This window comes from Haemaphysalis longicornis, unplaced genomic scaffold, assembly GCF_048455015.1.
Source record: "Haemaphysalis longicornis isolate Haplotype H1 unplaced genomic scaffold, Haemaphysalis longicornis Haplotype H1 scaffold_20, whole genome shotgun sequence".
NCBI lineage: Eukaryota > Metazoa > Arthropoda > Arachnida > Ixodida > Ixodidae > Haemaphysalis > Haemaphysalis longicornis.
Window position 1 is genome coordinate 4,822,303 of NW_027526296.1, and position 24,747 is coordinate 4,847,049.

A 24,747-nucleotide genomic window follows, 5' to 3' on the forward strand; every position below is an offset into this window, starting at 1 on the left:
CAGCAGCAACACCGGCAATGCCAGCGGCGGCCTCCACAGGGCCCCTATTGCGGGCTGCACGTACAGCCACCTAAATTCCCAGGTATCGCTTTGGCACAACCTGCCCGACATGGCAGCGCGTGCGGGACCATCGAGTGCATACCAAGGTCCGGCCCAAGGCGCGGCTGAAGAGCGTTAATACTTCGTCATTTGTTTTCAATGTTCAGCTGGTTTCTTCTAAGATTCGTGCGCACCATGCTTTAGGACGTTCGGGCGGTGCTGCTTCGGCTTTTCTTTTTTGCGCCCTCGTGTGTGCAGCACTGTATCCAGATGTCACAGAGGCAAACAACGCCGAAATTTTACGCAAAAAAAGTAGAAAATGGAATGATATGGGCAACTGAGCAAATAAAAATGCCTAAAGTTTTCATCAGTCTCAAAACTAATCATATCCCTGTCTAAAACGATAACAGGAACACCGCAGAAAACTAACGAAAATCCCTGTCGTACGACGAAAAACGTTGTTGTGACAACAGAAGCCCTGTTGCTACGACGAAGACATCTGTTGTTACGGCACATATTTATGTCGTAACTAAAACATTCCACCGCACCTCCCCGAAGGGAATCGTGCAGAAATGCGAATGCATTGGGTGCACCGATGAGTGTGTTGCGAGTAATGGCGTAATTAATGACGAGAGTGTGAACGTAATCATTTATTAATCAGCACCTGTTTGTGTTATCGTTGTGCCTGACGGCCACAATCACTGCCTTGTGATCGCTAAAGTGCACGGTCAAAGGGTCTTTGAGAAGCATACGCGCGTCACAGTTTCGCGTAAAGACCAGATCAATGCAACTCCCGTGAATGGTAGTGGGGCACGTGTCGAAGCCGGCAGAGAGACAATGCATAGAGTGCCTGGTCTGCATGTACTCGACCAGCCACTCGCCACTCTTCTTGCGCACGTCAACGTTGAAGTCGCCAACCAAGACTATGGGGTCAGAGGGTTTGGAGCGCACGCGCACACTTTCCATAGCCGCGTCCAGCTGTGCGGCAACGGCGTCTCGAGCGAGGTTGGGCGCGAGGTACACGGTCACCACAAAGACTCCGTCTCCGGTGTAGGCAAGGGTGTACAAGTCCTTGTACGGAGACGTGTCTGGAACGGGAGACGTGGCAACGGCGTGCGATATCAAGTTCCCATACACGTTAGACACGAGACTAACACCACAGTACTCGCCGTCCTTGCCGCTTCGAGCAAACTAGAACAGCTTGCTTAAAGCGCATGCGTTCAGCATTGAGCGCGGAGAGATAACACCTGCGGGCGCACGCCGACGGAGCACGACAACCCCCGACTAAGAAATGCATTCACATTTACGACGACGACGATGACGAAGGCAGAACTACGAGGAATGCAGGCGCACGCCGCTCGATGGACGCAAGACAACCCCCGACTAATAAATGCATTCGCATTTAAAATTCAATTTTCGCAACGACAAATATTCCAGTAGCCACAGCAGAACTACCTGTCGGTACGACAGCCATCATGGTGTCGTGACATAGCCAGCTGCCACAATCACGACAGAACAAAAAAAGGAAGCAAAATTTTCTTATCCAGAGCGCCGTCTTAGGAAGCTGATGGCTTCCTGTGCTGTGGACGTCAGCACGAGCTGTGTCGCAGCGATGGGCACAGCCGAATACAAGACGACAGTAGTATACGCAAAAATATGACAAACCACACGAATTTTTCTTGTCATTTTCGATTGGGATCCTAAACCCCTTTAAAAGTGGCAATAGAAAAAGACGATGAGAAACACCAGCCGCCTAAGCTTGGCCAAAGCCCGATGAACCTTTAATTTGCACAATGCCGCTACAAGTCCGTGGTTCGTGGTGGCAATGTTACACGACAGCTAAAAAATCTTGCACAAAGTGCTATGAAATCCGTAAGGCATATCTTCCACAAAGTTTTTTCTTCTTCTCATGGTAACGGCCACGAGGTGGAGAGCAAGTTGAGGGGGTTGCCCCGTTCGGATGCGCATGCGTTCCGGCTCGTCTGATGTGCCTGTGTTGTGATGCGGGGAAGCTTCGAGTACTTGCAACCGATTCAGCTTGTGATGCATTGATGCGACAGACGGGGCACCCGCTGTTGCTTTCGAGCCACTTGTCCACACACGTTGCTTGAAATTCATGGCTGCAGGGGAGTATTCGCACTAGCTCACGGGCCTTATAGTGGCGCCGGCAAACCACGCACATCATCTCGCCGGGGTCATTCGACTCTGGGTTGAAGCTGTAGGCCGGTAGTTCATCAATCTCTGAGCGGGGCATGCCAAACGGTATGTCCATCTACCTAGCGAAGACAGCAAAAGCGCGGCGAATCCCGGCTTGTAATGCGCTGAGCCTCCGCGAGGGACGTCTGGCGGTGCACGTTGTGCGACCCGTTGGTGGAGCCCTGGAGTGCCCGAGCTACGCCCTTCAGCCGCGCCCCGGGCCGGACCTTGGTGTGCGCTCAGTGGTCCCGCACGCGCTGCCATGTCGGGCTGGTTGTGCCGAAGCGATGCCTGGGAATGCAGGTGGCTGTACGTGCAGCCCGCACTCGGGGCCCTGGGGAGGCCGCCGCTGGCATTGCCGGTGTTGCTGCTGCACGCCCGGTCCGACGAAGCACCCACGGACACAGCGCTCGGAGTCGCCGGAGGGGCTTCCACGACCCTCGCATCACATAACATGCCCGTACCCAGAGCCGCGTGATCGCCGATGGTGCCTTGTATCCCGCTAGCTCCACTGCACCCGGGGATATCATGTTCGCTGGCAGTGCTGGCACTCGTCGAGTTGGGGATGCACAGAGCATCCGTCGGCGGCATGTGCTTCCCTTGGCTCGCGGGGGCGATTTTTTAATCCCCGCCGGGTGAGCTTTCGTCCACAGTGCTCGGTGCAGCAATGCGGGCGTTCGATGGCTCTGCATCCGGGGCTCTGTCGTCCCGGCAGGCGGCCTCTTCCGGTGGGGATTGCCGCTGTCCTCCTGATCAGAGTCATCACTCGAGGACTCTAGCTGCGACAGAGTGACCGGCCGAGAATGCTCCAGGTCGGGACCGCCAGCTGCGTGCACCTCATGCACGGTTGGCGCGCGGTTGTCTCCAGTGGCCGATGATGAGGCAGCGTTATTCTTCAATACGCACCGCTCTGGGGTAGAGGTCTGCCTATCTAACAGTTGCGCGACACCCGCACCTAGATCCGAGTGTTGAGTAGGGAATGTGCCTACCGAGGGGGCCGGCTTCTGAATAGAGGCATCCTGGAGATGACGATTCATTTGCGGGCAGGTGTCGGAAAAAAATTATCGGCCTATGGTGTCACCCGTCTGGGGCTCCGACGAATGGCTTCGTCTACCAGCAGAGAACGCCAGTCTGGGTCGAAGCGGTTGAAGAAAGAGCCTCGCGCACTTCGTTTTCTTCACGTTTGTCTGCGTGTCACTGCAGCTAGAGCCAATGATGATGATGGTGACCGTTTCGCTCTTAAAAGTCATGACGACGAAGTTTCCACCCATCAGACGATCAAGCATCGAGTTATAAGTATTATATAGCAGCGACAAAAACTGCCAACATCAAAATAACGGTTTTTAACTTATGAAGTGCATGGGTTCCACCTAGCAGACAAGACAATCACGGTGAAACCCCGCGATGAGCAGGGCGCACGTTCTGCGTAGGAGAGGCTGCTCGCGCTCCACGTGCCTCGCTGAACTGTTCCTCTAATCTTATCGTTCGGGTCGAGGGCGCTGGGTTTTAGCCGTGCAGATCTTTGCTCCGCCGTACACTCATTCATCCCAGAATCTGGCCGTCTCCCGCGTTAGCCCCAGGCCATGCCGGGCTTCCCTCAAAAAGATCCCAGCGTGTATGATCACTGCTATCAGTGCCTTCCCGCCCACTGCCTCTCCTTCACCAACTTCCCTTCTTGTTTTATTTCTCTACATACTTTTCGTGTTTTCTTTCCTTTAAATTTTTTTCTTTGAAGTTTTGATTTTTTTTCGGTTTCAACACTTCCTTGTGCTACGTCTCATGTTTGGGCAGTTTTTTTCTGTTGACATTTTTCCCTTAACACCTATTTTAATTTCATTCCTAAAATGCCTCTCTTTAATTACTATATAATTTCTCTCGGTGAGCTCCCCTTTCCTGGCCAATCCCCGTGAGCGGGTATCTTCTGGCACCACCACCACCACCACTTTGAATTCCTCTGCCGCGAAGTTTTATATGAACGCAACATTAACCGCGGCCCATATTCTAGCTTTCCGGAGCTCGAACTGGAGGTGATACGATCGCCCGCTAAAGCTTTGCGGCCACAGACGCTAAAGCAAGCGAGGGTCCCGTTACAGTTTTTAACTTTCGGACCCTCGTCTGTATAATAATATTACTGTACTACTTTTTTGGAATGTATAATAAACTGAAACTGAAACTGAAAGCTTTTCCCCTCGACCAGCCAACGGCGCCGTGGCGTGTGCGACAAGATACTCCCAACCAGGCTACTGGCACCGCGAAGTATCGAGCCTGTGCCCGAAGAAATGCGGAGCGAGAGCCCGTACCAGAAAGCATTGACGGACTCTGCCCGTACTAAGCTACGCCTGCACGTGTGAGACGGGGGTACAGACGCTGGTTTTGAAAACAAGCGTCTGCGCAGTGAATGAAAACCAGGGGCGGTATTCTCGTAACTGTCCCTTTCGAAAACATCCCTTTTGCGTCCCTTTCGTTGTGTACTTCCGGTTAAAGGAGCCATGAAGAGAAAACACAAGTTTGGTTCATTCAAAAGATTGTCTCGTTAGAATCATACTGACACCACTTTTAACGTAAACTTCGCTCAAATAAGCTACATAATTAGGAAAAACGGGAATGGTCATGCGACCCACCAGCTCATTTCCCGCAACAGAACCTATGTCGTCACATGAGCTAAGCTCTGCGATTGGCGGAGGCTGGCAGAAGCAGACGCAAATTAGGTAGAACTTATAAACTAGACGAACGAGCGATTTGCGCTTAAATTTAGGGCACATTCTTTACAAAGCAATAAGAATGATGGGACAAACAGTGGAAGTTACGAAAGCACATGTAAACATAGAAGTACTGATGCGTTCTGCTGTTCGTACTGCGCACAGCATGCCGGGTTTCGCTGCACAGCACTACGGGGCTTGGGGTTGTCTCAGACGACACTGGCCGATTGACGCAAGCAACGGTGTCTTACGTGACCCCATTTGTCGAGCGAGCACTGTTTCAGGGAACGAATATTTTCTCCCAGAACAAAAACAAGCCAGGTTTAAATGCGGGCAAAAACAAACCAAACGCTTGCCACGGTATGGTGGCGCCATCTAGGTTACGGAACGTAAAGAAACGCGGGAACAAACCAACACCGTTGTACAGGGTGGAGACAACCTTCGAACGGTCCCGTGCCGCCGCAATTGGGCCAACGGGCTCAGCGCGTTATTCTTTTCGTTTCCCACGAGACCTAGCAACGCGAAACAGACAATATGATTCAAACTTCTTCAGTAAACCGCGTTGCGGCGATAATTTTAGCGCGGTTTTGACACAATGACTTGCTTCGGCGGCGAGCGAGCAACCAAAAATGGCGGTGCCAGCGTATACATGTCTCTACCCTGTACGGCGGATGCGTGAATGAAGGTACTCTAGGCTGCAGAGCGGTCGGTTTCAGTGATGTCACTTGGGACCACGAAAACGCACGATTGAGCGGGAAAATCAAAATTTTAACCTACATTGTTTAATTTCTCAGTGAATAAAGCACCGTTTGTATCCGGACAAGCGCTGGGGGCACTATAAAACACGAAATCTTTCGAATAAAACCAACTTGCATTTTCTCTTCATGGCTCCTTTAAGCAGTGGGCCTTTTATTCAAATAGCGTAACTGTTCTTGCAAACGTATTTTAAAGAAGTGAAACCGTATCAGAGTATCTTTTATGTGTTTATTGTTCCGCGAGCGAGCTGCGACGAAAAATCGTCTGCTCCAGATCGTCTGCTCCGAGTAGCCACGGCTCATAGCTCCGCCGTGCTTGCATGGCGTCACATCCGGGTGTTCGCTTTTAGCCAATCAGGGCTCGCTCAAAAGGGACACTTTTGAAAGGGACACAAAAGGGACAAAACACGGGAATACCGCCCCAGGTTTTCATTCAGCGGCTTGGGAGGGGGACGGCGTTTTGGAGTCGCCACATTGAACAACACTGGGAATGACGCAGTAGACGCCAACCTGCTCACCCTTCGAAAGACGCTCCTCCAGTCTCCCACACCCAGAGTTGTCCTTTCGGATTCTCAGTCGGCAATTCGCAACTTCTCTGCAGGGCTAATCTCCCCACTCGCCCTCAAAACCCTTTCCCGCAGAACACCATCCCACCCCGTGGCTCTGCTGTGGACCCCGGCCCACACGGGAACAGACGCCAATGAAGCGGCCCACCGTACAGCTCGAGCTCTTGTCACCCGAGCAGGCCCTTCTATTGGCTCTACCCACGGCACCCCCAGCTTCCGGGACGCTCTAGTCTCGTACCGGGATATTACCCAGCACTTCCGCCTCCTCCGCAGGATATATCCTCCCCCACACCCTTCCCTCACCCACGAAGCCGCTCGCCACTGGCGGCTACTACAAACCCACACAACCCCTGCCGAACTCTCCTACACCGCATCAACCCCAATCGCTACCCTTCGCCTCTTTGCCCTCAATGTCTCCAGCCGGATACCCGCTACCATTCCCTTTGCGAGTGTCCCCACGACCCATTTCCCCCTTTTCCTTCCCCCTTACACTGGGAGCAGGCTCTGGAGAGCTCCGACCCGGAAGTGCAGGTGGCACTAACCAACCGGGCCGCCCAGGTCGCGGAGAACATCGCATCCTCCGCCACCCCTCTCCCCTAGACCCAGTTTGCAAATAAAGCGTTTCTCCTCCTCCTCCTCCGTTTTCTCTCTGCCGACGTGGCTCGCGTGACGGCGAAATGTTCGGACGTGTCTCACACGGCTCCGCTCTTTGTCTTGCTTTCGCGAAGCTTTACTCAACCCACTGGCGGATCCAGGGGGGGGGGGCCCTAGGGGCTCGGGCCCCCCCCCGAGATGCCGTGGGTATCTCCCCCCCCCCCCTCACCGCTTTCACTTTTCCGCTCCCGAGGTGGCCTTGCGAAAAACCGCGTATCTTTGTTCATTCTCCAGACACTGGATCGATACCATACCAACCACTGCAAAGATCAGTCTGGACGTGATTCCCGGGTTTCGTAGTTGCTGTATCCCAGCAAACCATAAAACATCTTGTGGATGTCCATTCAATGTAACTTCCCTGATATCCAATGTGCAGAGGATATCCGTGAACACCCACGTTATGTCCACAGGATATTCAGGTGATGTCCCTATTGCCTCGGAATAGACATCCACAAATACTTTCGTCTGGATATCCACAGGATGTCCTGAAAATTCATGGAAACTTTCTGTGGACATTTCACAGATATCCGGACGACATCATGTAATGTCCATTTGATGCCATGTTGAGGCATTCTCAGGACCTTATACTATTATTATATAACTATTTATATATTATTGTTAGTGACATGAAACCATCCCCATTTTTTATTGCAAAGAAAAATGGTATTTATTTCAAAATCATTTCAATATGCACCAGATGAACCTTGCTGGAAGTCCAAGGCCTAGAAAACATTTAAAAAAAGCACCAGTTAAACGCTTGTTAAATGGCTATTATTGAAACAGCTGCTTACACCATCTGCCTTTTGAAAGAGTGACAGGTTAAAAGAAAATTGCAATCAACCGGGCGGGTCAAATACTTTACATACAAATTCACCATCAACAGGCGTGCACATATGAATCGTTTCTTAACTGTGCAGCTAAAATGAGGCATGAGAAAAACACAGCAAAGATTTCAGCAAATAATGTGATTCAACTTGAAGCCGTGAAAACTTAAGCAGAGAATAAATTTTAAATGTAATAAACCCACAAAAGAAGAAACAGGCCGGAAAAGCAAAGGCAAATTTAGTCTCTAAAAAAATGCAAAAAAAGGCACGTGCTTGGATTCATGTTAACGTGTTCTGTAAATTTGCTTCTGAGAAGTTGGGCCACCAGTTGAAATCTTGCGTTTGATCCAGAAAGCTTGTTTCTTCAGCAGAAAGAGCGGCAGCAAACTTCGCAGCAGCGGCAGCAGAATATACATTTGAATAAAAGGAAAAGGAACGAAATGCTATATATATAGGTACCCTTCTTGGAATGGCAGAATCTGGAGAAAACGCTAGTAGTACTGCAAGAAAATGTCGTATTTCTTGGTTAGCTTCAGCTTACTGCTGACATTATGATAGTTTCTTACCTGCTACTTGAGACGTTGATCAAGGGGCTGGGATGAAGTTTTTGTGATGTATTCACTGGCAGTCGATCTCAGAAGGAAAACTGGAAGAAAATACCAAGCAGTAATTTGGAGCCGCGAGTAGCATCACAATGGCAAAGAAGAAATACCTTGAACAGAGATTGATGGTAATTATTGAAGTAGAAGTATACGGCCGGGTCCTTGAAGTGAAGCCGATCGGTGATCTGAGAACCGTGTGGTGCAGCCGAAGACAGGAACCGGACACCATCCGAACACCAACCGTCGATTTCCCGTCTCTCGAGACGCGAATTCCTTCGAGCAGCTCAGTATGAGACAATAGACCTTTCCAGAAACTGCAGCGCCGCTCCTTCCCCTGGCGGGCACGCGCAAGGTGTCATGGGAACTGTGTGCGGCAGCGCGCTCGCTCGCTGTTTCGCCCTCGCGTCTCTACGCTCGTGTGCCCGCGTGCGTTTCATTCACCATGTGCCTACGTTTGACTAATGCATTTTCGCGTGTTTAAAGCTTCGGTCGGTTGCGACGTGCTGTACCGTTCACTGTTTTCGCTTTCGCGATATTGATGTTATGGCGTCGAGGAAGCTAGGAGCGGACAAACGTGCTGTGTGCCCGGTTGCGATAACAATACGCTACGAGACCGGCATGTTTCCTTTCACAAGTTTCCTAAGGACGAGAAACTCAAGAAGGAATAGATTCGGCGGATAAATCGCCAGGGACATGATGGCCGATTTGCTCTGTGGAAGCCGTCAGAGCATCACAAAATATGTGGAGCCCATTTTAACGCGAGCGGACGCAAAGGTTACATGGACCGCCTGCCTTCCATCTTTCCGCACCGCGTCTACTCCGAGAGGTGTCCTCCGGTAAAGCCAGGTAAGCTCGACAGTATAATGTGAATGGTACTTTTGTAGTTGATGTCTTATTTGCTTTTCTTCGTAGCTGCCGCGAAGCGAAAGAAATGCCGCCCAGCTAACGCGTCCGTCCCGCTTCCCTGCCTCCAAGACGAGCTGGTGATAGGCAGCACGGTGGAAATATCCCTGCCTGATCAACGTAAGCAAACCTCGCTTTGGAATCCACTTCATCACCAAGGGCATACCAGGGTGATAACTCAATCCTTTTAATCTCGCAGGCAACGATCCTGTCTGCCTAGCGCCAACGACTAGCTGCAGCCCATTGCCGGAGGCATTGAAGGAACAAGGTTTCTATTGTAAGTTCAGCTTCTGGCGTCTTTTTTGTTTGTTTGTTTACGGTCGCTCATTGCGGATTTATTTTCCGCTCATAAGCTGTGGTGTACTTTCCGTCCGAGAACAATGGTTCTCACCGCGACGCGCCCTGCTTGTTATTTAAACGTGCGGAACGTAAATATTGTCACGGGATTATGCTGCATAATTTAAAAGCCGTATGGCAGGCTCCTTTTTGTATGGAGACCCTTCCTACGGTGATTATTATATTTTGCCGATTTCTGTTAATTAATACAACCTAACTCTATGCTATTTACCGTAGTATTGCAAGACATTTAGGCTGCTTTTATACAGGCGCCACAGAATTTACATATGTGTACTTTGCTTAAGGGAGACCAAATTTTCATTTGATTAGATTTTATTTCATTATAGCCACCTGAAACTAGGTTTTATTTCATATTATCCACCTGAAACTAGGAAACGCGACCAAGGCGCGCACTCACATTCGCTCTAAAAAACAAAAATAAATGAATGAAAACACTCATGAGTGGGCCGGGCCGCGATCGAAAGGTCTGCTGGTTGCGTGTTTGAAGCCCCTGTTATAGGCAAAATTGTGTTCACACTTCAGTGACCCTCTTATATAAACATTCCTTGTGTGTGTGCTGTTTCTGACGATCTTTTCAGGTGCAGACCACACGTACTCGGTGGGACCACAAGAGAATGCAGCCACTACTATCTGTAAAAAAATGGATATGCTTCTTGAACTCTGCACCAGACTTCAAGAAGAAAACGCTAATCTGAAGGCAGAGAACAGTGCTGTGAAGGCAGAGAACAGTGCTCTGAAGGCAGAAGTGTGCGAGCTAAAAATTGAGAGGTTGAAAAACAAAGCCACCAGCAACAAGGAAAATGTTCCCACGGCAGATTTCGTTATTGCAGACGAGAAAAGGCTGCAGTTTTACACAGGATTTTGCTCCCATGAACGTTTCATCACATTCCTTGAGCTTGTAGAGAGTAAGTATAAAACAATGAAGTCAAATGGGGGCCGACCGCCAGCACTTTCGATGCGTGAGCAAATAATCGTCGTACTTTGCCGGCTAAGGGTGGGACTTTTGGAGCAGGACCTTGCTTACCGATTTGGTGTCAGTGTCTCAACGATAAGCGCCATGTGTGTTTACTGGGTGAATTTTTTGCACGAAATGCTTGTCCAAATACCCATTTGGCCAGCCCGCAGAACTATTGATAAGTTCATGCCCGAAAGCTTCCGAACTTGGGACAGTTCAACTCGAGTTGTAGTCGATTGTACGGAAATATTCATTGAAATGCCATCAGACTACAACACCCAAAGTGAAACATACAGCCTGTACAAAGGGCACAACACCGCCAAGTGGCTCATTGGCATTACGCCAAATGGGTTCGTTTCATTCGTGTCTAACCTGGCACCGGGCAGGCTGTCAGACAAAGAGATTACAAAGCACAGCGGCTTGTACAAGCTTCTGGAGCAAGGAGACAGCGTCATGGCGGACAGAGGATTCTTGATAGAAGATGACCTTAGTGAACTTGGTGTCAAATTGAACAGGCCGCCAATGTTAAACGGTCGGCGTCAACTCACAGTAGCGGAGGAAACTCGCACACGTCAGATCGCTAACCTGAGAATCCACGTTGAGCGAGTGATTAGAGAGGTGAAGAACTTTAGAATACTGCGATATGTTTTTCCAAACGTGATGGCCGACAAGCTAAATCAAATATGGAAAATTTGCTGTCACCTCAATAACTTTACACACGAACCACTTCTTAACCGATAAGCAAAGTTCCAACTATGCCATGTTTTGTATTAATGTTCTCTGAACAGTTTTATTTCTCTTCATTGATTAGTTGTTGCTAAATGAATGAACGTGTGTGTTTCATTGTAATTACGACATGCTGGCTGCCTTGTTTTTTTAATGAAATCGCAAAGTTTAAAATATGCATGTTTTGTATTAGTGTTTTCTGAACAGTTCTAATTTGTCTTTATTGCTTAGTTGTTGCTAAAGGAATAAAAGTGTGTGTGTTATTTAATCACAATATGCTGATTGCCTTGTCTTAATGAAATCAAAAATTTTATTTTCTGCATGATAAGCCTTGACACTTCTTAAAATCAATCTAATGAAATGCCACATGTTTTTCCAGGACTGTTGCTATCCCTTGCACTTGTGCAACGCATAAAATTGCAGTAGGCAGGGAAGCATTTTGTTTACCCAGAGGTCTCTGTCAAATGGGATCCTTTCGCTAGCACAAGCTGCACCATTGTCTACTATGAAGTCGCACCAAAGCAAGCCCGATATCGCCATTTGTCCTTGGACTTGGTAGTAGTACTTGTGGTTGCGCCGCAGCTTGTTGTCCTTGAGGTACACAGCTGACCTCATTGATTCTTCGAGTGGCTCTTGGCGCTCCTTTGCAGCTGCTAGCGTTTTCACTTCAGCTAGCCCAAACTGGTCCCCTTCAGCGACGACTCTGTCTGGCGATGCGGCCAACACTGGCACGCCGGGATTCACACACAGTCCGCAATCATACACTGTAACACTTCCCTTTTTCAAGGCAATGTAGCGTGCCACAGCCGGTTCCTCATTCTCCACTCCAAAAGACATGTGTTTTGTCTTTACTGCTGCGTTGCCAAATACCCTGGATAGGAATTTTTCATCCACTTCTTTCTGTCGTGACACAATTTCTCCAAAATGTGACGCTGTGAGCCGCTTCGATCGTTCCGCGTGCCACACTTCACTGCGACTCTGTAGCCGTGTGGTAGCTTCAAGCTCCCACGCCTCCTCAACTGACAATGCACAGTTATTGTTATTGTAGGTGGAATGAACATGTTCCACCCACAGAACTTCCGTAGGAAGCTGAATCGGAAGAGAAGCGGTGCAGGCTTTTTCGGGCAGGCTCACTATTTCTTGTGGCGTGAATGAGGCGTCCTCCAGAACAGAAGCCAGCATAGGATTGATTTTCCGCTTCTTCAGAGCCCTGTGGAGCCCCACCAGGTCATCTTCTGTTACTTTGACGCCAATTTGTTTTGTGGTTGGCACAAACACTTTTTGCTTCCCTGGCTCATGCTTCACAAAGTTGAGTTCAGAAAACTCCAGATGGCTCACATTAGACTTTTTGGAGCCAGTCTTCCATGACCTTGCCCTTTCAGTGCAAGATGTTTCACTCACAAAATGAGTGTCTGAGAGCACGGCATCAAGCAAAAGCCACAACAACGCGGCAACATGCTTGCATACGCCTGTGGCTCCTGCGCGGCATTCACAACCAGCCTCGGTAATGCTCGCATCACTCTGGAGTATTACTACAGACGTCTTGTACAACTTAGACAGGGCGAAAGACGCCTCCACTGACGCTTTCACCCAAACATGATGGTCCGTCCGACACAGCAGCACTTGGCGCACTTTGTTTGCTTTAAACATCCGGTAGCCCGATTTTTTATGCTTGTCAGCCCTATGCCTCTTTGCATACGTCGTGATGCAGGCTTCGCTGAATGATTTGGGAAAATCCCGCAGTTGCTTTGTCCACGGTCCTTTCGGTATCCTTTCGAAGAAATGCGCATTCTCCAGGGCTACCAGGGCACACCTGAAAAGTGTGATAATCAATGTGTAAACTTCTTATCACACATAGCAGATGAAGGAAATTTTAATGACTAAAATTAGTATAAGTCACAAATTTTTAAGGCGTCTTTCTTCTTTTTTCCTCTTTCTTTACTTAGACAATGTCTAAGAGGGTACCTGTATCAATAAATAAATAAATAAGAGGGTACCTGTATCAAATAAATAAATAAGAGGGCACCCAGGCAAAAGGCAACAAATACCTGACGCAGCCTCGGTACTGTTACAAGTCACACCAAATTCTTCACCTATTAACAACTGCCAGCTGCAACAGCTTTTAAAGGACTACATGAGCCTTGTTTTATGGCTTGGAAAAAATCATGACAACGCTTCGGATCAAACCTAAAAAAAACCTTACAACTGAGTTGAGACATTTACTTTCGGATAACCTTGTGCGACGTAAATACCAACGGAGATAGTTCCGTTTAGACATTAACGAAATGGTAGCTAAATCATTAACGTAGAGCGAAATATACAGCATAACAAATAAGCTGTAGGCTGCAAATGTCCTGTACACGGGTGCCGCATATTCGACGCGAACGCAAACTATCCCATGGCTCGAGCTGCCTGTGTTTTGCTTGCAAAAGACAATCTTTCGCGCTGCACTCTTTAGGAAAAAAATACCAAAGCGAAAAACGTGCCATAACCATAACGTAAAGCAAGAACTTCATATTCGCGAAAAGGGCGACGTAACACCGGCCAAGACAAATCTCTCGTAAGCGTAGCCGATCTCCCCACCCCAACTCCGTGCCACACTTGTTCACAACTCATGTTGATAGCAGCCTGTCTTTATTTTTACCGACCGCATCCGTTCAGAGATTAGCCAGAGTCACTGTTAATAATTAATATTCCTTGCTTTGGCTGAGGTTTCGTCACGACGTATCCTTCGCTTTTCTTGAAGGTACGCGGTGGCGAATCGCATGCTAACGTCGAGCCAACGCCATAGTATCTATTGTCACGGATGGCTTTGCTTTTGCGCCGCTCCCTTACTGCAGTGACTGATGAATATCAATAACAGAACTAAACCGCAATACGTCTATACACGCTCAGAGCGAACGCATTTTTGCACTTTTTCAACGGAGACAAAGAGCTTGATTGACTCACATGGTTGACGCTCAGCAACAAGGCAACTCCGGCTCTGCTACAGCCAAAGTCTGCAGATTTGTTGTGTCGTCTCTGCAACTTCAGAGGGTAGTGGCTATCATCATATAATGCGAAGCGGCACGGTTCACAGATGCGGCATTCGCAAGTGCAATCGCATACAACAGAGGCGGGAGGTGAGGACGGCGCACTCCTCTACGGGCCGGCGGGGCAGCGGGTCCGGCTGGTCCGGCGGCTGCGGCGCTCATTGTTCCCAGGATGCTTTGCGGTCGCCATTTGGGGGCGCGCGCAACTTTCCGGAAAGGTCTATTGTGGTCACAACAGCCGAGCAAAGGGCGAGTGAGCGACTGAAAAGCGCGGGAACTGCGGGAACCACGGGAACCCAGCTCCCCGTCGGAGAGGGCGAGAATGTTTTCCTCCGGTCCTCCTCCGCCGCCGCCGCCGCTGCTTTTGTCAGACGATAGTATGCGGCACGCTCGGGGGGATGGGGGGCGAATGCACGGCACTTGCTTCGCGCTCTCTCCGAGACCCCGGCATACAAACCCCTCCCCCCCCTCCTCGCCCTACAGCGGTGAGTGTCTGTGCGTACTCTCAAACGGACGTCACGGACGGCGGTTGCTGGACTCACCCTTTATAAGCAGAACGCTTTGGCGCGCAAATTATTCGGTAGTCTCGGTCGGGTCATGTTGTCACTCTGCTCGAGTATGTTGTAGCAAGCCTGCGGGCTGCTTCGTTCTTGTATCGTCGTATTCTCTCGTTATGCAGTCAACTCAGTTACGTTTAACTGCCGTCTCGTCTCCTTCGGGCTTCTGGCCTCCGACTCCAAGTTCACCTCGGGCAACCCCACCGCTCGCCGGTTACGCTACCACGTACGACGCGGAGGTGGACGCAGGGTCGCCTCCCCGCCTGTAACACGGTGTAGCAGCGTCCGATCCGGACTGAGCTCGATCGGGATTGACTCGATCGCGACACATCCCAGCACAAAGAGCGCAGCGAAAATGGTAAGCATCCTTATGTTGATATTACACTGATTTTTGCCTGTCTTTATGAACACCCGCTAGAACCGTTGAGATAACGAAATAAGCGGTTAATTTATCAGAATAAGCCCTGTCCGCGTATTCGCCTCTGACAAACTTTGAAAGGGAAACTAAAGCGGTTCTGTGGTTGAGAAAAAACTCTTTTAGCCCCTTGGCTTCCACGCGCTGCGGGCCGTTCCTGAGTATTCCGCGGCAAAAGTTTTCCGCCCGCAGGAGGCATGGGGCGGTGTATATAAATCGCAATAAAGTCCGCACAAAACGTCATAGAAAAACAAAACTTGCTTTATTTTGTTCGCAATGCTTCACCGCAACCACTTTAGCGGTAGGATTTGCGTGTGTGAAAAGCCTTGAAACACACAGGCATGTGAAGCGCAACTTCGCACTTTCCGCATTCCCATCGGCTCTCGGACCTTTTGCCGTGTACCTTGCAAACTAAGCAAAGCCTTTATGGATTTTTCTCCACTTTGTTCACGGGTCAGGTGATGAGAGGGAGGCGGCTGATTGGTCCGGTGGGCACGCAGCTCCCACTGTAGTCTCAGCTTAGGAGGAAACGGAATGTAGACTAATGTAAAATATGCATTGCGTTTTTTTTTTCTTGGGCAAATGAAAATCGGAGTTCATGGTATAAATCCAAATCGAGAGAAATGTTGCTAGAGAGCGGAACGCTTTTGATGTTTATATTTTTTTAGAACACACATAACCCTATTTGTAATACTGTCATACGTATCTGTGCGTCTGTTGTTTTTCTGTTTTTAGAAAGAATCTAGTTGGTTATCGGTATATGCCCTTATTCTTGCTTGTACCAAGGTGAAATGTATACATAACGAATTCCAGTTCCAACGAACCGCACTGACAGTGAATCCCTCCCACTCAAAAACGACATTAACCTAGAAAATTGTGAACAAGCTAGAAGTGTTGGTCGGACACGCTCATCTTACCTTACATATGACAACTTGCAATAGTAGTCGTCACACTTTATAAACACTACCCGAATATGTTTCTTAGTGAATGCATGCTACATTTACCAGCTGGCCAATATTTCTGATAGGTGAAATAATACGAGCAATCCTACAATCCGTATTTTTAAAATGTGCTCGCGCTTTCTCAACAGGCAGATGGTACTCCTCCTCAAGGGAAAAAAAGATCAGCGCCGAAAACGATCGACAACTTTTTTAAGCGGATGGCTAAAACATCTGATGAAGTTGCGGGCCAACCTTCTCTACCGGTGACACCAAGTCATCGCATTGGTGCTTCCGACACCGGGGATTGCGCATCACAGCATGCGACGCCTATGCAAAATGTGCATGAACCTAGCGGGATAAGTTCACAGCCCATTGTTTCTTCGCCATGCTGTGTTGTTTCCTCAGTTAGACATATAGACTTTGATAATGACTCTACATTGCGGTGCCCCTGTTCTGCGGCTGCTTGCGACAATGATATTGCCGAACTGGCTGCAACATCTCCTGTCGTTCAGATGGCGGCGAAAAACCAAGGGGCGCTTAACGATCTCGGCAGCCATATTGGCAAGCCCATTGATGACTATACAAGGAAGTTGTTGCTGCAGAATCACTGGAAGCCCCCAAAAGACTATGCATTTCCTTTTTCGCTTCACAAAAAGAATGGGAAAGAGCTCCGCCGTCATCCTACACACGATCACTTGGAGAAGTTCGAATGGCTTGTCCTTTCAGACGTCGACAGGGGACTTTACTGCAAGTATTGTTCTCTCTTTGTCCCAGGACACGTAGGAGGTAAACACAAGACGGTACCACTTCAGCAGCTTGTGTCAACGCCTTTAACACAGTTCAAGAATCTCCTTGGAAAAGATGGTACTCTGACAGCGCACGCTGAAAAAGGCTATCACGTAGCTGCCATGAGCTCTGGGAAGGAGTTTTTGCAGCGTATCACCGCCCCAGAAAAGAGTGTTGAGAATCAGGTTAGCGCCCATCGCTTGGCATTAGTGAATGCAAATAGGAAAAAACTGGAGCCAATCATCAAGTCGATCATTTTCTTGGGGCGACAAAACATCCCCCTGCGCGGTCACAGAGATGACGGCACGTTGATGCACGACACCGAGATTCGTACCTCCTCCACCGTCGTGAACGAAGGCAATTTCAGAGAGCGCTTGCGTTTCCGGATGGAGAGCGGAGACAAGGAGCTCGAAGAACACCTCTCTGGTTCCTCTTCCCGCGAAACTTACGTTAGTAAGACAACTCAAAATGAGCTGATATCCTGCTGCGGAGCGGAAATAAGCGCTATCATTATTAAAAGGGTGCAAGACTCGATCCTGTACAGCATTATGTTTGATGAAACTACAGACGTGGCCCACGAGTCACAACTGGCACTCGTACTGCGCTATGTGCATGATGGCATGCTTCGCGAGGACTTCCTCCAGTTCGTATCTCTGCGACAAGCAACCAATAAACGCCCCGAAGAAAGTGATCAGGAAACGGTGAGCGAGCCTACCGTCACAGGTCAAGATGTAGGGCGCACCGTTCTAGCCATCCTCAGAAGTCACGGTTTGAATCCGAAAAATTGCGTCGGAATCGGTACCGATGGCTGCAGTACAATGGTGTCTGAAGCAAAGGGAGCAGTGACGGAGGTTCGGAAAGAAGCGACGAATGCTGTAAGATGCCCCTGTTACAACCACGCGCTGAACTTATCGATTGCTAAGTCGAACGAAGTACAAGCCGTAAGGAATGCTGTCGGTGTAATCAAGGAAGTCACTGCTTTCTTCACGGCGTCCTCCAAAAGAAATCTAGTTCTCAAGCAAACACTGGGTAAGCAGCTCCCAGGCCTCTGTGAAACCCGATGGGTCGAGCGTCATCAAAGTGTTCAGGAGTTCCACGCAGCTCTCCCAAAGATTGCCGAAGCACTGGAAAAGATCAGCCACTGGAGGGAGCGGCAAAGTGCATCTAAGGCTATGACACTCCTAACTGCGATTTCGGACAGTCACTTCATAGTAGCTCTGGTGGTGTTAGCTAATTTATTGGCACACACATATCCACTAAGCAAAGCATTTCAGAAGACTTCAATAGATCTTCAGACGGCCCAGGGCGCCGTGCGAGACACTCTATCTGTGCTGAACGAGAAGCGCAGGACTAGCCAAAGCGGATTTGGTGACCTTTTCCTCGAGGCCACAACTCTTGCCGAAGAGCTCGGAACCGAATTTCGCTTGCAACGTGTGCCAAAAAGATAAGCCCACTGCCAAAGCCTGCCCGCAAGCGATATTGAAGCCTACTTCAGACAAACTGTCTACGTACCCCTCTTGGATAACGTCCTTTCCGACATCGTTGAAAGATTTCCATCTGCGACGCTCGATATATTTCAACTGTTTGCTTTGCTGCCTGCTTCGGTAAATGCCACCAACACCGCACTGGATCGCTTAGTTTGTAGCTGCCTTGCGAACAAGTACAGCTCAGTCATCGGTGCGGAAGCAACTAGTGCAGAAAAGGCGCTTGGAGCTGAATATCAGGTCTGGGCTGCAAAATGGATCCGAGAGGAAAAAAGTGGGACGCGTATTCCGTCGACGGCTCTCGAAGCCTTCAACTCTTGCGACAAGGATATGTTTCCGACACTTCACGTTCTTCTGCAAGTGCTCGCGACGCTACCAATCAGCGTGGCGACAGCCGAAAGAAGCTTCTCTACGCTACGTAGGCTGAAAACTTGGATCCGATCGACCATGGGCGAGGAGCGGCTGCTAGGTCTCGCTTTGCTGGCGACTCATCGGGACATTTCTCTTGACGTTAGCCGAGTCATCGAACGTTTTGCCCACGGTGGGAAGCGCAGGCTGCTATTTTCTATGTGAGTCTGACAGTGACTTCTAAAAGTTGAACAATACCTCTCCAGTTAGATTTTTTTTTTGATGTTAAGTGAAAGGTGTCCGGTTATAAACATGCCTTTATTTTCAAATATGTTGATGTATGGTGTCAGCACTTGTCTTTTCATACCTCTGTCTTATAAATATGTGCAGAACTCCACTTGTGTAAATAATGTCTCTCATTCGAGTGCATCATATATATGTTTTTTCTTCATTTGAGTGAATTGTATGACATCCTCAAAGTAGCAGTGTTATGCCGCTATAACAATTATGATAGCCCTCCGTGGTTCTTGTTGGAAGTGTACGGACCGACGCGATTTTTTATGTTATGATGCAAAATAAATAAAGAAGCATAAAAAACGACTGCTTTCTTGTTTGATGTAGCTCTGCGAGATGTTTCCCCCATGTTTCAAACTTCTTTCAAGAAAAAGTACTGTCAATTCTTATTACCTACGCAGTGACCAATATCCGCAGCCGTGAATCCTACTGGTACTAGGCAACTGATATTTTAGTTGTATGTTGAAGGTGGTTTAAAGTTGTATGTCGAAGGTTGTTTAAATTAATTCTCGGTTCTCCGCTATGGCATACCCCCACTGCGTTTAGTTTGCTCCCACAATTTTATTGACACTTTTTTAGACACACTGAGCTGACCGCATCAAGCTATTTCTTCTGAAAAGTTTAGTGAGACTACGCCGCTTTTGTGTATTGTTTGACCCGTGTATTTTCGTTCTCTGAGACCACTCTACTGAGACCACTTCAAAACATTGAGGTGTGGAGTGGTCTAATCCAAAAAGCTAACAACCAGCCTGCCCCCCCCCCCCGCGGCCCCACGCACACATACACACACAAACACATGCATGGGCACACATACCTTTTTTTTTTATATACTGTGGGAGCCCCCCCTTGGAAGCCTCTCTGGATCCGCCCCTGAAGTCTCAACCTGCCTGAGTTCCGAACCCAGCCACAACCCTGCTGAGAGCACGGCAGCCCTTGTGGGGGCTGTACCCAGCGTAGAGCCACCTGCCCGACCCGGACTGGGTTTTCCCTGATTTTTCACTGGTTTTTTCCTGACCACGTACACGACTGGCGAAAAGCGGATAGCCAGTTTTAGAACTTCCTCGTGTGCATGACAAAAATGGCTACCTTCCCGAGGAGCTGCAGTAAAACATCTGGGATGCGAAGACACGAACAGGAACAGACAGACAGACAATGACCTTTATTGAGACAATGAACTTTATTGACGAACATGAAGTTGCAGAAAAAAGCGCACAAGATAGTCGGGGTTCTGGACTGCAGCGCGCGCCTCCCACCGCGTTAGAAATTAACGAGAGGGAAGCAAAAAATTCTGCAGAAATCCGGAGAATTATTGTAATGCGCAGCATTCTTACGCTGGTTGTCCTGAGTGTGAGTTTTTACAGCGAAACGTTTTGGTTTTTCTAAATCCCGTCCGACGAATTATTTCCATTTACGTTATTATAAGCATTAGAAGTGGAACATTCGCGAAATCTGCATTATTGTGGAAATGCAGGGCGTTATACGATTTCCCATTTTCCGTAATTGCTTAATATTTTTCTGATTTTTTTAGTTTTTCAAAATTTCGTTCCACCAATTATCTCCATTTACGCTATTATAACGACCACAGATAGAACTTTCGCGAAATCTGCATTATTTTTGAAATGCGATGCGTTATACGTTTTGCCATTTTTCGTAATTTTTCATATTTTTCTCATTTTTAGGTTTTCAAAATTCGTCCTACCAATTATCTCCACTTACGTTATTATAACGATTATATTTGGAACTTTCCCGTAATCTGAATAATTGTGGAAATGCAGGCCGTTATAATTTCGCCATCTTCCGTAATTATTTGATATTTTTCTTATTTTTACAGTTTTTCAAAATTTTGTTCGACCAATTATCTCCATTTTGCCCTACTATAACGATTACTGGTTTAACTTTCGCGAAATTGGCATTATTGTGGAAATGCACGGCGTTACGTGGTCCTGGCTGTATGTGTACTCGGCGAAGAATGCGCTGTGAAAGTGGGTGAAAAACAAAGCACCCACAGCAATTACCCATGCGGCGTCACTTGAATTCACACACGTGGCTCTACAAAGAGTGAAACCACAGATGCTGCCAGCCGTTACCTGGATTCACAGGGGCGGCTCGAGCCACGGCCGGGCTCGAGAGGCGAGCGCCGCTGCTCTAGCCCGACCGTGCGTCGGCAGAGAGAGAGAGAGAGAGAGAGAGAGAGAGAGAGAGAGAGAGTTGTTTTATTAAAAGAGAAACGAAAGTCGACTCAGCCGATAACTCCCTCTCGGGTTGAGGGCACCTCAATCAAGACTTGAGTCTCGAAGGAGGATAGACAGCAAAAGAGATAGGAAGAAGAAGATGGTGGTTTCCAAGCCGCGCAGCGTGGACAGCACTGGCAGCATCATAGACGGTTCGAGAGTACCGTTTCACTTAAAATGTCCATAAGGGCACGGAACGCTTTTGGACGATTGGATGTGTGACACTCCAGGAACAACAGGTTTGAAGAGGTGCATGAAGGCAGTCCCAGTTTCGTATAAGACGCTGTAAGCGCCGATCAAGCCTACCCACGCCGCCATCCTGCGTGGCATAGAATTAGTATCTCCTGGAGAGCGAATGCTGTGGACACTCGCACAGTGCATGCGCGAGTGTCTCTATTGCAATACAGGCGGGTGTGGGCAGGCGGGTGAACTAGCGATGCCAAGCCTTTGACTTCCTTCCGCGCAGGGGTAACAGCCGATTCACACACTAAGAAGGATAGCACGGTCAGCTCGGGTCAGCCCCCTCGAAGGAAGTGGGTGTGGTGGCTTGCCGGATGCAACTCGGGAGTAGGTGCATGGCTTGGAGGCTTCTTCGAATAAGGTACCGTGCGACGTCCAGGGGCTTTATTGCCTCACTCAATGAAGTGGATGGATGGTGCCCTTCTTTTGCCAGGAGATCAGCCTCCTCATTTCCCTTGACGCCTACGTGAGAAGGTAGCCACTGCAGATGTATGCTAAGGCCTTTGGTACTGAGGCTGTGCAGTTTGCTGGCTAGACACAGTACAGCGAGACAGCTTAGGTGGGCACGGTCGAGCCTCAGGTGGGCAGCCTTATAATCTGAGAGGATGGCTACTTTCCGGTTGATGAGATTCTGCTCTCCCTCCTTAATGATGTCCGCAGCCAAAAGAAGGCCGCTATTTCGGCCGCTTCGGAGCTGCTGGCCACTGACAGGTGTCATTGCCTGGCTGAAGCGAAGGCAGGCTCGATGGATGCTGCAGCCGCCGCCCCTTTGACTGGAAGCCCGGACGCATCAGTGAATATGCGCACGTGCACCTCATGGTTCTCCAAGCAGGCAGCTGCTTCATGCCTTAATTCACACAGTGGAGTTATCCTTTTTGAGGCCACGTGCGGTAGAATGGCACTTATGGTGATCTCATTCGTCACTGAAAGAAGGCAATAGTTTCTGTGCCGTGTTTATGCTCTCGGTATCTTGGAACACCCACCGAGGCCATAAACACGGCACAGAAACTATTGCCTTCTTCCAGCTTTCTCTTTATATGATTTATGACGGTCACAGAAGCTTCTTATACACGGCTGGCGAACACCGCACGAGGTAAGTTTAAATCCCCTTTTTCACCTTCACTAAGCGTTAGGAGAGTCGTCAGTCACGTATCGACAAGCTTCACGTTGCGCTTGCGGCGATAATTCTTGGTTATGCACGGCCCCAAACTTAGTGGTTTTAGCAGAATAAGCGGGTTTATGATTGTCTCTGAATTTGGGTTGTGATAAACCTAAGCGCCCTCGAAGGCAGTGCAATACAAACTTTCAGAAAGCACCATGAACAAGTGCACATAGCGAATCCCATGCAATCAAGCCTGCGATGCTCATTCTTTCGGCGCCATTACCTATAACTTTGTGAAGAAAATTCAGTGAGGAAGTCTGTATTACTGGGAACGTTGACATTGCGAATCAAAGCCGAGGAACAACGCAGAACAAGAAATTTACACAAAGTTTATATTAGACTGAAACATTTTATTCACAATAACTTGCAAGAATGCTCCCATTCAGGGAAATCCGAAAAGACAGGAGCTATAAAATAGGCTCCAGATGAACTCCTTACGCCGCTTTTAAGAAGCACGTGAACTTTGCTATGAACTTAACTCAAACTAAGTGTAGTTTCATCAACAAATCGCGTAGCATTTTGAGCACCCGTGGGATTACGTCGATGGCATCACGTGTAACTACTACCCGACCGAATCCTAGCAACTCCCGCAAAGCAGACGGATACGTAACGTCCATTCCGTAACACACACACACACACACAACACAACACACACACACACACAACACAACACAACACACACACACACACGCACGCACGCACAAAGCACCTAGACTTTTTGCAGTGACGTGTCCAGTTGCAACTTCACGAATTCTCGGGGTTCTGCCGCATACCAGCTGCTTCAAGTCGCCTCATGCAGTGCACCGCCAAACGATGCCCACAGGGGAAACCTGGCAAATTAAAAAGTGGATTCAATATACTACTTATAGGCTGATGTGTTCGAACTGTCATACAACACGCAAGCTTCTGCCACGATGTGCAGCACAAACGCACAATCTTATTGAGACCTTAAAGGCCAACTGCACTCAAATTTCACCTCGGCCAAATTTGTTTTTAATGCGTAGTAAGTACCCCCAAATAAGCTGAGACACAAGTGGTAACCCCGTGAAACGCCTCGTTAATCAGTCAGAAGCGTTTAAAAAGGCTCCGCCGCAGACCACTCTGCACCTGCCGGCGGATCGCGTAAACAGCCATGACGCGCCTGTGACGTTCCAGCCGACGGTGGCTTTTTCCTCTGGCCAGCCACGCAGCGGGAGAACCGGTCGAGCTCTGCTGCCCCGTGCGCGCGTAGAGCTTGCGCGCAGACATTCTCCCGAACTGGTGACCGTCCGGCCGCTCGCTGGACGGCTGCAACGTCACTGCAATGGCCGCGCTCTCCTCGGTTTCGGTTTCAAAATCGCCGATTTTTGCTGGCCGCTTGCGGCGTCCACGTGCGTATTTCAGCTGTTGTATTTTGCATGTTGCTTTCTTTTTAAGCAGACTATACGGAAATAGGGTTTTCAAGAAGTCGAAATTTTGAGTGCAGTTGGCCTTTTAAGTGACGGGTCTGTAAAAAGGGACACGGTGTTCAACGCTTCGTAATGTGTGCCCCGCCTGTGTGAATGTGCGGTATACAATACTTTTGGCGTTTTCGATGTGCTCAGGGGCGAACGAAGAGAGAGCAGGAGGCTCTTTCACCGGCGGTGATGCGCCTCCTCGCCCAAGAACGGCCACCCGCGCGCAAGCGGGGACGCGAAATTTACCGCCAACGAGCTGAAGATGCCTAGCGCATTACGCCGAGACCGGTGGAGAACGGACGGCGAACGAAACAACTCAGCCACGACAAAGAGAAAAGCACTCCTTCCTTCTTTCTTTTCACCTTTGCCGGTCGACCTTACGACCGTGTCAAACAGAAGCTACAGAGAAAATGGGCCTGATACTAACTAATGGAAACTTCAGAGACAATAGGAATATCTACACAATACACTATAAACGTCGTAATACGGAAAATAGTTCTAAAATTTATAAAGAGCAAAAACATTAGGAAATAATTGCTTACCTG

The 24,747-nt window shown here is 48.8% G+C and overlaps 2 protein-coding genes across 2 annotated transcripts in view; one reads left to right on the top strand and one right to left on the bottom strand.

The window, feature by feature from the left end:
• LOC144172372 (putative acyl-CoA dehydrogenase 6) overlaps positions 1-2,691 on the bottom strand; it is a 46,086-nt gene extending 43,395 nt beyond the window's left edge. The window contains exon 1 of the mRNA XM_077701127.1: positions 2,497-2,691. Within this exon, the coding sequence (XP_077557253.1) occupies positions 2,497-2,691 (195 nt within the window). The remainder of the gene's footprint in view (positions 1-2,496) is intronic.
• Positions 2,692-9,098: 6,407 nt separating this feature from the next.
• On the top strand, positions 9,099-11,436 carry LOC144172268 (uncharacterized). The gene is made up of 4 exons (XM_077701023.1): positions 9,099-9,181; positions 9,248-9,358; positions 9,438-9,515; positions 10,174-11,436. Exons 1-4 carry the CDS (start codon positions 9,115-9,117, stop codon positions 11,289-11,291), a joined length of 1,374 nt encoding a protein of 457 aa, XP_077557149.1. The 5' UTR covers positions 9,099-9,114; the 3' UTR covers positions 11,292-11,436.
• The last annotated feature ends 13,311 nt before the right edge of the window (positions 11,437-24,747 follow it).